This window comes from Dromiciops gliroides, chromosome 1 (assembly GCF_019393635.1).
Source record: "Dromiciops gliroides isolate mDroGli1 chromosome 1, mDroGli1.pri, whole genome shotgun sequence".
Taxonomy (NCBI): Eukaryota; Metazoa; Chordata; class Mammalia; order Microbiotheria; family Microbiotheriidae; genus Dromiciops; species Dromiciops gliroides.
The window spans coordinates 64,619,969-64,634,380 of NC_057861.1; the positions used below are offsets into that span (position 1 = coordinate 64,619,969).

Here is a 14,412-nt window from a genome sequence, read left to right on the forward strand (position 1 = left end):
CCCCAAATCTAAATTTTTCCTTTCTCTCATAGGTGGAAAGACTAAGGACCAATGACTTGCCACAATAATTCTATGGCCAAACTGAGTGGGACTAATGCCTGGGACCTTTGAAACAACAGATGATCTCCCTACTGTATCACGCTACAAAAGGGGCAGGATTTGACAAAGAACAGAAACGAAAAAAAGCTGGACTCAGTGGTGCAGATGGGGATATGTGGTACTTGTGTCACAAACACTATGAGGACTAGCTCCCCAGGCTGAGGGGAATGTGGGGGTTAGCTTCATACTACAGAGATTCTATCACAGAAAGGCAGTTAGCAAGAACATGAACACCAAGATTAATCAAAGGGACAGGGTCTTCAGAGCATGCCAATGCCCAGGCAAGGTGACTCTAAGTGGACCTCAGCCGGCTCCTCTGTAAGGGGACACAAAGAGGAAAAGGAAGGCCAAGAATGTATTTGCCTCCCTGAGCATTCTTGTGATAAGCTGGCTTTATAAAATGCTTCAAGGGAGACACTGAGCTGAGGTGAAAAGATGGATAGCTTGGAGTCTGAAGACTTGGGCTCAGTGCCCTTGCTAGCTGTGGGAGAGCTGTCACACCACTCTGGAACTTCGGAGGGTAGATTGTCCAGTCCATATCAGAAGAGGAATCTCCTTCCTAGTTCCAGCTTCAACTTGAAGCTCTCAAGGGACAGGGAAACCAGTAACCCCTGAGGTACATGGCTTTTGGACAGCTATAATTATTTTTATGTTGTCCTTACATGGGATTTAAGTTTGTCCCTTCATAACTCCTACCTATTGTTGACTAGATCAGCAGCAGGTTCTTTGGAAGTTAGTTTGCATGACCTGTTCTTGAACAACCCCAGCTGGCTCTTTATGAGAACTGCTTCCCTTTAGAAATGATCGCAAACTATGTGCATTTTAAAATACATTTGGAAATTTTCCCAGTAATCACTAACCTATAGTTTGATTACTCCAGGTCAAAAGAACACAGATACAGTGAATTCCTCAACCGATCCAAGAGTCATCATTCAGTACAAGGACATTTTCAAAGCTTGGTTTTAGACTCACATCCTAAGGAACGAGCCTAAATTATGCCCATCTTGGAGATTGGACAAAGTGAAGAGTCTGACTGGGCCTTCTGCTTCTATGCAACAAAGCCCTCTGTCAGAGGGTAGAGCCTGACTTCTCTTAGATCTTTTCTGCTCAGGAAGAACCACCCCAGGATGGCAGTAAGAAACTAATGGTGAGATTCTATGACCATTAAGAACTCTGATCCTAAGACTCTGGAAGTTGCCATTCCTCCTCCCCAACCTGAGTCAGATACATACCATCAGCATCTTCAGATCTGCCCTCTCGGCTGGGTTTTTAATTAAGCTGGTAATTTATGAAGGAGAGAAACAGGGAGAAAGAGGGAGAGAAAAGATTGGTGAGTTATTCTTTCCAAACCTACTTTTGCTTAGCTGTGTTATCCTAGAATTTAGTGTATCAGGAAACCTGACCATGAAGAACAAAACCTGTTCTGCAGCAGCTGTGCAGAGCTGCTGTTTGGGTGAGGGGCCCCAGCATGTTGTCAGGGTTCAGAGGGCAGGACCCCCTGAAGGCAGGGAAGGGCTAGGGTCTGAAAACAGGAAGTGATCCCGGAAGGGGGGAGAGGGAGGAGAGAAGGGAGGGAAATTCCCACCCTGTGTCCTGACAGGAACTTTAGTTAACAACCTCAGCTACATTTTTAATGAAAACTCTCTTCTCAAAATGGGGTATCACAGTTACAAAATGAAAGCTTTACCCTAAAAGCAGAACTGACTACAGACTCCAAATAGCTGCTCAAAGAATGGACAATGGTTAAAAAAATAATTGTAAAATTTTTATACTCAAAGTTGCCTAGCTAAAAATAACCAGATTAATTTGTGTTTTCCCACTCTTTCAGAACAACAAAGCAAATGTAACTGGCTAAAATTCAAACTACAAGTCTGGCAAATAGCTACTGGTCCAATTGCTCAGATCAAGTAATGATTTTTGTTGTTAAACTATGTAGCATTCTCAAAGTGAAGATAGGCTTATAAGGAAGGATCTGAATTATTTGCAAGGCTACATTAAAAAATAAAGCCAGGGGGACAGCTAGGTGGCGCAGTGGATAAAGCACCGGCCCTGGAATCAGGAAGACCTGAATTCAAATCCAGCCTCAGACACTTGACACTTACTAGCTGTGTGTGACCTTGGACAAGTCACTTAACCCTCATTGCCCCACCAAAAATAAAAAAATAAAGCCAGGGGCAGCTAGGTGGCAAAGTGAATAAAGCATGGGCCCTGGATTCAGGAGGACCCGAGTTCAAATCTGGCCTCAGACACTTGACACTTACTAGCTGTGTGACCCTGGCCAAGTCACTTAACCCTCACTGCTCCGCCTAAAATAAAATAAAATTAAATCAAATTAAATTTAAAAAAAAATAAAGCCAACCCTTTCTTCTGACTGAACAGTCAAACATTATAATCACTCCTTAATCCCCAAAGGAATTTTCCCACAAGGAAACCCCAAAAATGGCTATGGTAAGGTCACCACTTCAAGCTAGAAAAAGAATCACTAGTTATTCTCTAAGACTGAAAGAGGACCAAGAATCCTGTTGTCTAAGAAACCTTCTTAGAAGGTTAGAACATGTTGGATTATAGGTCTTTTGGGATAAGTCCAATTGTCATCTAGTTCCTTTAGACATCACTAACTTTTTGTTGTTGTTGTTGTTTTTTAGTGAGGCAAATGGGGTTAAGTGACTTGCCCAGGGTCACATAGCTAGTAAGTGTTAAGTGTCTGAGGCTGGATTTGAACCCAGGTACTCCTGACTCCAGGGCCAGTGCTCTAACCACTGCGCCACCTAGCTGCCCCCATCACTAACTTTTGAAAAGAAAAAAGGAAAACCGGTTATTTCTAAAATGCAGATGATGGCTCCAGATTGAAAGCATGAACTCTGTAGGCCTTCAGATCTTTGGTTACAGTGTCAAGGGACCATGACCTCGAGCAACTGTGGGAAGAGAGATCTAGGCATCTTACCCAAGTCCTAACTCCCAATAGGACTTGGGGCTAGCAGGGTTAGCAGTGTCTGGAATGAAGAGCGCCCTCCCAGAATCAAGAAGCAACTGCCCTCTCTGGGTGACTGATGAGGAGTGTGGGCAGGTCCCAGGGCACTGACAGGATGGCTACTTTACCCTCCAGGTTGACAATCTGGCATTTAGCCCTAACAAGAAAACCATGCCAATGAAATGGATTTGTGGAACTTACCATTTATTTACAAACTCCTGGAAATCTTGTGTGAAAACACCATTCGGCAGCTTAGGTGGAGGCTAGGGAAGAAAACAGATCACTTTGCATCAGTCACTGTAAAACATTAGCCATCTCTCAAAAAAGTGCACGAGTGGGGGCAGCTAGGTGGCGCAGTAGATAGAGCACTGGCCCTCGAGTCAGGAGTACCTGAGTTCAAATCTGGCCTCAGACACTTAACACTTACTAGCTGTGTGACCCTGGGCAAGTCACTTAACCCCAATTGTCTCACTAAAAAAAAAAAAGTGTACGAGTGGCACCGAGGCACACAGAATGTCACCAGATCACACTTGAACTTTATCTTCACATATCTTCCTTTGGTTCTCAATCTGAAGCCATTTACTATGGGGAAAGAGACCATCATCCTTCCTTCATGGTTTAGGTAACTTTTCTCCCCTTGCAACAGCCTTCCAAAGGGAGGGTTGTGTCCACTGAACATGCAATATATGCCAGTCTCTTCCTTTAGGGGAGAGTTTAGTAATAACAATATTTGCACACTGCTTTGTAATTTTCCAATTGTTTTAAAAGAGCCACAAACCATGTCGCTAGAGCTTTACAGGATTTCTCTCCTTGGAATATTACTTAAGTCTTTTGATCGCAGGAATGCCACATGCCTAGATGGGGAAAAGAGCCAATACATTCAAACAATGGGGGGATCCCACAATGTCTGGGCAGGTGTACAAAGTGTTGGGGTTAAAAGTGCTACAAGTAAAAGCTGCAATGGTACAAGGTCAAGCGCTGGTGTGGGAAGCAAATGGAGAAGGCAGTATTATGACTCAACTTCCAGATTAGGCTTTTATTCTCATTTACCTACGTCCTCTCTGATTCCAAGTCCTGGGGCCGTAACCTCTTCCCACTCAGAGGAGGGGGCACTGGTCTCAAAACTGTGGACGTGGCAGTGGATCTGAGGGGAGAACTCGTGGTTCTGGTGCCACTAGCAGAGGCGGGAAAAGATGTGTCATGGCAGCCCCACCCTATTCTGTTGCCATCTGCTCCTTAAACTATCCTCCCTGCTTCTCACTTTGTATAATCAATCTTAAGCCAAGCCCAGTGCTACAGAGCAGCACTGTCACTGTCTCTTCTTACCCTTGGCCCTAAGTGGCTACAGGAGAGATACGCAAGGATACAAGGGTCCTGGGACACAAGCGACATCATGTGTCATTCCTGTGTAATCAAAGCAAAGATCCACGCAAGACAAAACAGAAAAGGAAGTGTTCTACTGGTCCAAGAAAAGAAGAGGGGTCTACCTGTTCTTAGATCTTTCAATGACTTGCTGAAGGTGAATCCCTTCACTTTCAGGCCCTCTTTCCCTGAGGACCATCCTTCTAGGGAAGAAGCAATTATTGAGGCATTCACATACATTGGACTCTGAGTCGTTCAGATAAGCTGCTTCATCAGAGTGATCTATAAAGAAGGCTGGGTCCCTAAGATTCAGTTGGATTGGGACCTTCCAGTCCTCAATTCTATGATCTAAATTCAGATGGCGCAGCATTTCTAGAAATGTGACCTAGAAAAGAAACTACTAGTGAAATTCTTACCTCAGGCTTGTCAATATGCACTTCTCTGAAAAGCTTCACGCCAATTTAGTAGTAAAGAATACAAATCTATTTTCTGTCTCATTAAGCTACATTAAAATATAGGTTAGTTCACTGTTTATTTGGGCAACAGACTAGACACCTAAGCAAGACAGATTTGGTTCAGATGAAGGAAGGAGATTTCAGGGAGCATACAGACCTCGTTAACAATATAGTCCAGTAGCTCAAAGATGGCCATGGCAGGTCGACTGTCCATTCCATGACCTGCAGAGGAGAGATAAATAGTTGCTTGTGAGGTGGGCAGAAAGAAGTAAAAGAGTAAAGCCCTGCAAACACAGACAGAGGTTATAGTTGTTCACACCCAATTTTGGTAGCAAGGGCAGGCCCGTGCTAAACACACATAACAAGCTTAACTCTTCACCCACTGTTAGCTCAAACTGATCTAAATAGGAAAGATTCTTTGACTCTTTAGCTGCTTCAAACCCTGCTGCAGTTTCATTTTGGGCTTTTGGTCAAAGACTTTGGAAATTATGTGGTCCAGACCCTTCATTGAAGGGTTACATCCAAAGAAGAGAAAGGATTTACCCAAGGTTACACAGTAAGGAGTAGAGCTGAGATTCAAATCTAGGTCTCTACCTTTAGTGCTCTTTCTACTTCAGTACTCTGTGTATTTATTATAAATGTGCATGGGCACACGTGTGTGTGCTCGCTCACTCTTTCTCTAAATATGTCATTCATTTAGTGTCCTATTGACTACAGACTCAGAAAAATCTTCTGTTAAGGTCACAAGGCCTTTCTTTCTCGCACACTGTGAAGGGATGCTCATTAAAAGTGGGAGCAATGAGCTGCTTGGTGGTCAAGGAAATAGACCCTACCTGTTGCCAAAATCCAGTAGGGTTTGCCATAAGTTGCCATCCTCAACACCACCAATAAAACCAGACACTGCACAGGGAAAACAGTTTTTGCTTTTCTTCCTTCTGGTCTGAACTGGTCAGAGAAGCTCAGTAGGGAAGCAGCTATATTCTGAGTTTCATTGGTTTATAGTGGGAGGTAGGTGGGGAGTCAGGGGTTGGGGGGAATGCTTATATAGCAGTCTTAGTGTCTCTAAGCAAAGCTGGCTCTGTTAATATGGACACAATCCATTTGGAAGTTGGGGCTGGGAGAAAGGACTGAGGAAGAAGCAAATGTTAAACTGGAGGGAAAAGGCTGTTGGGAACATAAAGCCCAAAATGGATTAACGATATCATGCTTTCCTCAGGAAGACTGGCGAAAACACTAACAAGAATCTAGACTGGAAGGCCATCCCTTTAGGTGTTCAAACTGATTGAAAACTACACTTTCCAGCCATGTCCTTGGGCTGTATTCTAATCCTCTCACATTTCCATAGTGTTTTAAAGTTTAAATGGGCTTTAGAGACATCTTCTCCTTCCATTCTCACAACAGGTCTGAGATAGACAAAACAAATATCATCAAAGGTATTTTACAGATGACCATGCAGGGACTACAGCATAGGGTTTTTTGCACATCTTTATGTTCCTGGGGCCTGGCAAATATTAAGTGTTTAATAACTGCTTGATGAATAATTGAAATTAAACTAAGGGGCACCAGCCCTGGAGTCAGGCAGACCTAAGTTCGAATCTGACCTCAGACACTTAACACTTACTAGCTGTGTGACCCTGGGCAAGTCACTTAACCCCAACTGCCTCACCAAAAAAAAAAAAAAAAGAAAAAAAGAAATTAAACTAAGGGTCAAATAAATGAAGTCACAGAGGTGGCAGGTGGCAGAGACAAGATAAAAACCCAGGTCAATGTCTAGTCCTTTTCCTATGCCTCTGTAGCACAAAATATCCTGACCACTTTAATTCTACTTCCAAAAGCCCTTTTGAGTCAATCAGTAAGGGTGAATTCCCAAGTCTCACAAGAAAATCAGTCTCGTCCTCCATGTACTGGCTGTGTGGCCCCTGGACAAGTCTGACTTTCTCCTTGCCTCATTGTTTTTGTGCATAAGGTGAGCCTGACAACATTTGCTCTATTTTAAAGGCTCGCTGTGCCTGGTAAATCTTGAGGTGCTCCAGAAACAAGAATTATAACTTTACCTCATGTACTGCAACCTTTTTCCCAGGCTGCTTTAGTTTTGGGGGCTATTTCAAAATGCCTTCACTAAAAAGACAGCTTTAGGGGCAGCTAGGTGGCGCAGTGGATAGAGCACCGGCCCTGGAGTCAGGAGTACCTGAGTTCAAATCCGGCCTCAGACACTTAATACTTACTAGCTGTGTGACCCTGGGCAAGTCACTTAACCCCAATTGCCTCACTAAAAAAAAAAAAAAAAAAGACAGCTTTCTGGTCCCTCCAGAAAAGGTAACGAAATTGGTGCCAAAAGATACAATTAGACAAAGTACAACTGGGTTGGAAGTGATTCAGCTGTCTCCTAAGAAGTCTAATCTCAAGCTGAAAGTTCCTGCTGGGGGAAGCTATGACTGCTTTTCCTGTCTAATGGGGTGTGTGTGTGTGTGTGTGTGTGTGTGTGTGTGTGTGTGTGTGTGACTACCCTGAGTCCCAAAAGCTGATCTCTACTGCTGCATCTATCTCCCCACTTCTAGATCAAAGGAGTAGCGGGATGGGCCAAACACTGAAGAAACAGAAAGCTATCAATGCTAGCATGGGGGAGTGGGGGGGGGGCCCCCGCTGGTGTCCAGGATACAAGAGATCTTTCTTTGTGTACCCAAGTGCATCTCACACTAACATTATCTAAACCCCCTCCCTGTTGACTTCAAAGTTGTGGCTCTTTTTCTCCCCTCTCATATTCAATCAATCAAATCCAATTCCACCTCTGTAACAACCTATCCTCCCAATGCCACTGCCTTAGTACAGGGCCTATCACCACATGCTTGGATTGCCATAACAGCTTAACATACAGTAGGGCAGAGAACCAGGGCTTGGAGTCAGGAAGACAACAGTTCCAATCCTGCCTCAAGATGCTTAGAGCTACACGGCAACTGGGACAAGTTATTTAATTCTCGCTGCTCCAGTTTCCTCTGCTCTAAACAAGAGGGTGGGACTCAATGGCTTCTGAGGTCCCTTTAAGAGCTAAGTCTATAATCCTGAGCTACGCCTTCCCATTTCTGCTCAGTCCTTGCTTCAATCCATTCTTCCAAGTCTTTTCCAAGTTGCTTATCAAATAAAGTTCAAACTCCTCTGCCTGGCCCTCAAGTTCCTACACAAACAGGGACCACCAGACCTGCTAGAGTCATCCTCTGCCTAGGTTCTACACTGAAAACTAGACCCCAACACAGCCTGTGCTCGCCACACTGCTGCCAGGCGTGAAAGCTTTTCCCTCTCCTTCTTGGACTTCGAGTGTCTCTCATCTGGCAAAGCCCACCCTCACACCACTTCCTTCAGGAAGCCTTTCTTGGGGGCAGCTAGGTGGCGCAGTGGATAGAGCACCGGCCTGGATTCAGGAGGACCTGAGTTCAAATCCGACCTCAGACACTTTACACACTTACTAGCTGTGTGACCCTGGGCAAGTCACTTAACCCCAATTGCCTCACCAAAAAAAAAAAAATTGAAAAGCAGGAAGCCTTTCTTGACTCCCACAATAAAGGACTTCCTCACTGGACCTGACAACTATGTTTGTACCTTTGTAATGCACTGACGTAAAGTGAATTCCAGTTATCTCTGTGTGTCTTTTCCCTGTAACAGATATGAGGTAAAGGACCATATCTAGTTTACTCTTTCTACCCTCTTTCAGTGAGCAGGCTGCAGACTTTACTTTTTGTCTAATACAAAAGTTACAAAATGCTGACTGCCTGAGTGAGATATTGCCCAGATTTTCTACCGCCCTTCCAAGGTAGAAGGCCCAGACCATACCACTGATGGGGCGTCCTGGGGGTCGTGGCCCGTGGCGAGACGCTGTGAGGTTCTCACCTCTGCCCCATCAACACATGGGCCGACCAATATCGCTTCTAGCTCCTTGGAATCTGGCGGGGAATCGGATACCTCCCAATGGACAGCTCCACCAGGGACAGGCCCATGCTCCAGATATCTGAATGTACAGAGTAGTGGGTGCCTTGTAGCCGCTCCGGCTGGTAGTGGAGAAAAAGACAAAATGCCTTCAGTGGAGAGAAAATGGGGTGAAACAATCAGATGGCAGGACAGGTTTTTTTCTTCCTGACAAAAGCTCTGGTGTTTTATAACACTGGTTCAATCCCTTTAGTATCATATAAGCAGATAAATTAGCATCAATTCTGTTCCAAACCTCAACCCCATTTTCTAATATTAAAGACCAAAAATGAAAGAAACAAAGCAATTTCTTCTCCCCTCATCCCAAACCCTTAATTTCCCCACTACCTGTGGGTTAATTAATTCTCAGGGGTGAATTACTTTTGGACACATTGGGAGAGACAAATTTCAATTCCCTATCATTAGAACCCTCTTTGAAGTCTTAGAATCCTTTATACTTTCAGGGATGACAGATCTGAGAAAAACAAGCTCCCTGCTTCTTCCTCCTCCAGATTTTCTATACCCTGGAAAATTCACTATGTACAAAATATAACAGGATGAGGGAAAGGTACTTGGTACTTTAGGGTAGAGCTCCTCACTTTTCCTGGTTCAACTATTCCCTTTTCTTCTTAGGTTCTTGACACTTAACCCACACTGTACTATTCACTGTTCCTGGAACACGTCCTGGCCTCTCCCCACTCTCTGACTTTGCCTAAGGAACTCAGCTCAAACACCGCCTTCTTCAAGAAGCTGATCCTCTTGAGGCAGAAGTGATTGTTCCCTCCTTGGTCCTTCCCTGATCCCAGTTCCAGCCAAACTAGACTATCAATGTTTCATTCTGCAGGACAGGTATGTGTGCATGTGGAATATACTCCCATACAGGACAGTAATCTCCATGTGGGTAGGGATTGTGTCTTACTCATTTGTGGATTTACTAATGCCTAGTACAGTGTTCTGAACGTGAGATATTTAATAAATATTTGTTGAAAGGAAATGAGAAGAAGAATAGTGAGATCTTGAAGATTTATTATGTAAGACACAATCCTGGGTAGGGTATAAGGAGGTTAGGGCAGATGCTGCTTGTCCTTTCTATTATAGACTTCTCGTAGTGTAGATTCTGGTAGCTTGGCCATTTTTGGACAATTTACCAAAGTCGCTCTATATTAACTGTAAAGAGGAAGATTATTAAAATGAGCAGAAAATCCACTTGTAAAGGCCTGGATCACCAAACTAGTTTATCCAAGTGTCCTTGTTGCAAAGACAGAGAAATCAACTATCACAATTACCAGTCTCAATTTGATCTTTATAATCAGGAAACCAAGGAGGCATTTAAAGATAGATGAAAATATTAGTAAGGGGAGAAGAAATTCAGAATTGTAGTGAAAAGGAACAGAAACTCAAGGAAAGGGATTACAAGGAAGCTGGAGGAAACATAACCAACATGTTTTGTCCAAAGTATTCAATAAAAAAGAAGAATGAGGTACAAAGGCTCAGATTAAGCAGATTCCTATTAAGGCTAAATTAATACTTAATTCTTATCTGGTGAATCTACTTCACTGATCACTTATTGTTTACTGCTTAGCACTCAAGCCTGGCTCCAATCTATGCTGCAGACAAGCCAGATACTCACTGTCACCAATATATAACTTGCACTTTTTCTTCCACACTTGTGCTCATGATGTTCCTAGTGCATGCAATATCTTCTCCTTGCCGTCAATGAAGTTCCTGCTGCTATGTAAACATAAGCTATGCCACTTCCTCCATGAATTCATCCCTGATCTTCCATCAGTAAAACTTTCTCCTTTGGACGTCTTTGTTTAAACTTCCTCACACTGCAATGCATTTATGTTTCAGAGTTAATTTGTGTTTGTGTCTAATCTCTCTAATTCTATAACTCTATGTCTTCGTATTTCTTTTTTTTTTCTCTTTGTATTTCATAATAGACAATAAGCTCCCATGTGGGCAACAACTGTAGCTTTTCTAGCAATGAGTATAGTACCTGGTACACGACTATCTGCTTAAAGTACCAACCAAAAGAAACTCACGGACATATAGGATCGGGTTCCTACAAAGGAATTTGCCATAGAGTCGATGAGTTGCCCGCTCACTCCAAAGTCACAGAGCTTGATCTCTCCCCGAGTGTTAACCAAAATGTTAGATGGTTTCCATCTAAAAGTAAATCAAGACAAAGATATTATATTAGCAACAGCATCTGATGGCACCTGCCCAATGGAGCCTAAGGATAAGTTCCAGGGAGGGCTACTTCATTTCCTTCTTACCTCTGTGCATAATCTGGTGTTTCTCTCTTAGATAAGCCAGACCCCGAAGAACCTAAGAAACACAGAGGGAAGGGCAGATTTAAGGTGTATCCAAACCATGTGTTCACTGTGTGCAATTGTAGTGCTCTTGGGGCCTGGCAATTAGGTTGCTGCCTTTATGTTTTGGAGGAGGGTAAAGGAAGAGGTAAAGACCTGGTGATTTCATTAGTGTACGGCACTCTTGATGTGGAGACTCCTCTCCATTCTGCCTAAAGACAGCTCACCTGCAGCTCTCTGGGCATGCTAAGCAGGCAACAAAGGCAGGGGCTTGTGCCCCCCTCTTCCTAACTCCCAAACCAGACTTCTCTCTGCTGTCACACATCTCGACTCACCCCATCACACAAGTTAGAGCTGCAAGAGCCCTTCGTGATTATCTGGTGCAGCCTCTCATTTTACAGACAAATAGTGCCCAGAGAGGGAGAGAGCCCTGCCCTCTTCGAGGTAACACAACTGTAAGCAGCAGAGACAGGATCTAAAGTCAGGTCTTCTGACTCGAACCCCCAGGCTCTTTCCACCATGTCATCTCGCTGCCTCTCCTCTGGCACAGGAGACATCAGAGGTGAACACATAGGCCCTTGGCCTGTGGAAGCAGACACTGTCCATTTGGGAGGGCTCGCCCAGGCCCCAACATGCCAGCAGTCTTCTCCAGATGGACTCTGGGATGGGGTGGCTCATGAACAGGAACAGCCTAAACTCCTTTTCAGCAGTGCTCACTATAACAGTACCTTTAACCCATGTGATTACAGTGCAGGAGAGACTTGATAGATCAAAGTGACAAGTTTACAGGGACCAAGCAGCTGTGGAAATTGCTGGCATGGGGCCAAATTGTTGGTGCCAGACCACCCACAATAGTGGCAGAGTAAGATCAGCCATGCAGGGGAAGCTGGATGCATGACTGTACTGTTCCTGGGAATAAGTCTGTCTTTTGTGCCTCCCTGTCACCCACCACAGCACAAAGTCTCCCCACACAGTACAGTATACTGGTGAGAGATGTAATAGTCCAAAGATTACCTTTAAGTGTGCTCTACAGATGGACCTTGTGAACCAAATCTCCTAATTAGGAAATGCCATCACCCACCATGTAAATGTATCGGTTTCAAGCTTTTTGAACTGTGTCTAGTTATCTATTTTTCCCAAAGTGCACATAGAAGGTATTCAGTAAATACTTGAACTTGAAGGCTCATTATAAAGTAGCCAAGAATCTTCATTCCCTCTTTGTTATTCAGATCAGTCAAGATGCAAAAAGTGGTATTATAAAAAAGCATTATCTACTGTTCAGTTATGTTTAGTAAATGATGGTATTTAGAGAAGGAGAGAAGGTACGATGTGCTACTGAGTTATGTTTCTGTGGCATCTTTTCCCCCTCATCACTAGATTAATCTAACAGGGACACCCTATTCTAGAACCTTGCAAGGAAGGGAATGAAGCCTGAGTTGCCTTTCATTCCTGTTGCCCCCTATTAAAGGCATTTCCGATAAGGGGATGGGGGAAAAGAGACAGGTTGGGGAGAAGTAGCAAGAAGCTTCTGAGTTTTAAATACTCCAAGCTTCCAGGATGCCTTTTCTGGCTGGCTTGTAGGATTTCACTCCTGTTCTACAAACCAATGTTGCCACATAAACACTTTGCTGTCTGTCTGTCTGTCTGTCTGTCTGTCTGTCTGTCTGTCTCTCTCACACACACACACACACACACACACACACACACACACACACACACACACACACACACACACGTCCTTCCCTGATATCACTGCCACTAGTTCCAACTTCAGGGACTTCCTGCTATGATAGAGGACAGCAGCAATGGTTGCCCATAGATACCATCTAGTGTTTTTAAGACAACAAATCAGGGCAGCTAGGTGGCGCAGTGGATAGAGCACCAGCCCTGGATTCAGGAGGACCTGAGTTTCAAATCCGGCCTCAGACCCTTGACACTTACTAGCTGTGTGACCCCTGGGCAAGTCACTTAACTCCAACTGCCTCACAAAAAAAACCCACAGAAAACAAAAAAAAAACAAATCAGAAAGCTAACAGGGACCTTAAAAGTAATATACTTCAATAGCTTTGTTTTACAGATGTCTACAATGAGGGTCAAAAGGTTAACGACTTGCCCAAGACCAGTCGCAGAGAGAGCCAGAGGGAGAATCCAGGTCTTCAGATACCAAGTCAATATCCTTACTTGTTCATCACACAATATATACCAAAAGATTCATAGTTTGCCTTTCAATTTTTGCCAGATGAAAGAATGAAACTGAAAATAGGTATTCAATGTAAGTCATTACTACTTACGAGTGAATGCTACTAATGGAGAGGAACATAAGGAAGATAAATACAGGATTTAAATGTCTAACACCCCCCTCCTGGAATCAGGAGTTCCTAAGGCCTAAAGGTCAGATTCCTTACAAAAATCCAAGAAAAGAAAACACTTACCGCAATGCTAACCTTCCCCAAGATTTCTTCAGGAATTCTCTTGGCCTCTTTCCAATACTTGATCCAGAGAGCCTCCATCCTAAATCCCCAAAATAAAAGAGAAAAGTCCCTGTCAAGACAGCCACGAAGGAGTTATGCTGTTTTTCTCCTTTTGCCTTGGCAACACCGAACCTTCATTCCCAAGGGAACACCCTAGTGGCAGGCATAAAAAATTAAGCACTTCCCCGGTTCACTGCAAGGTGTTATTCTACTTCCTCTACAGGAATAGTGAACAACTCAGGGGCCAAACACACTGGCAAACTGAAGGGCCTCTTACTCTGTCTCCCTTGTAAGATCTCTATGTACACAAACGTGTTTGCACCTGAAAGAGAAGAAACCAATGCCAGTAGAGAAGCCTTGTTCTTCCCTGGGCGTCACTTATTTTTAGTTCATATTCCTTCTAATGCTTTAACACCTGGCAGGGAATTCTGGTCATTTGGAGAGCACTGACAACCATAGTCAGCTCCACTAGAAGATGTTAAGACAGACAAGTCATGCCACAGATAAAAGTAGCCTCTGTCCGTCTGGGCAATGTCGAAAACTAGCTGCTGACTGTCAGGCTTGGAATAAGTACAGGTGTAAATAGAGCAAGGAAAGCTGGTAGAAGGAACAAATGTCTTTAGCTCCAACAGTCTCTGTATACAGGCAGCAGCATCCTCACTGCTTCTTGCAACTGACACGGTGTTTTACATACATTACCCATCCAATCCAGATGTGATGGCCTTGTAAGGTAGGGAGTGCAAGAGTTATTATCATCATTTTACTGATGTAATGTGAGGTTA

General features: G+C 43.8%; 1 protein-coding gene across 1 annotated transcript in view; it reads right to left on the reverse strand.

The window, feature by feature from the left end:
* The window catches only part of MAP2K2 (mitogen-activated protein kinase kinase 2), a 35,107-nt gene that overhangs the window by 5,027 nt on the left and 15,668 nt on the right, over positions 1-14,412 (reverse strand). The window contains 11 exon segments of the mRNA XM_043989404.1: positions 1,332-1,377; positions 3,272-3,333; positions 5,045-5,109; positions 8,713-8,740; positions 8,742-8,765; positions 8,767-8,831; positions 8,834-8,927; positions 10,890-11,056; positions 11,124-11,175; positions 13,592-13,642; positions 13,644-13,670. Of these exon segments, the coding sequence (XP_043845339.1) occupies positions 1,332-1,377; positions 3,272-3,333; positions 5,045-5,109; positions 8,713-8,740; positions 8,742-8,765; positions 8,767-8,831; positions 8,834-8,927; positions 10,890-11,056; positions 11,124-11,175; positions 13,592-13,642; positions 13,644-13,670 (681 nt within the window).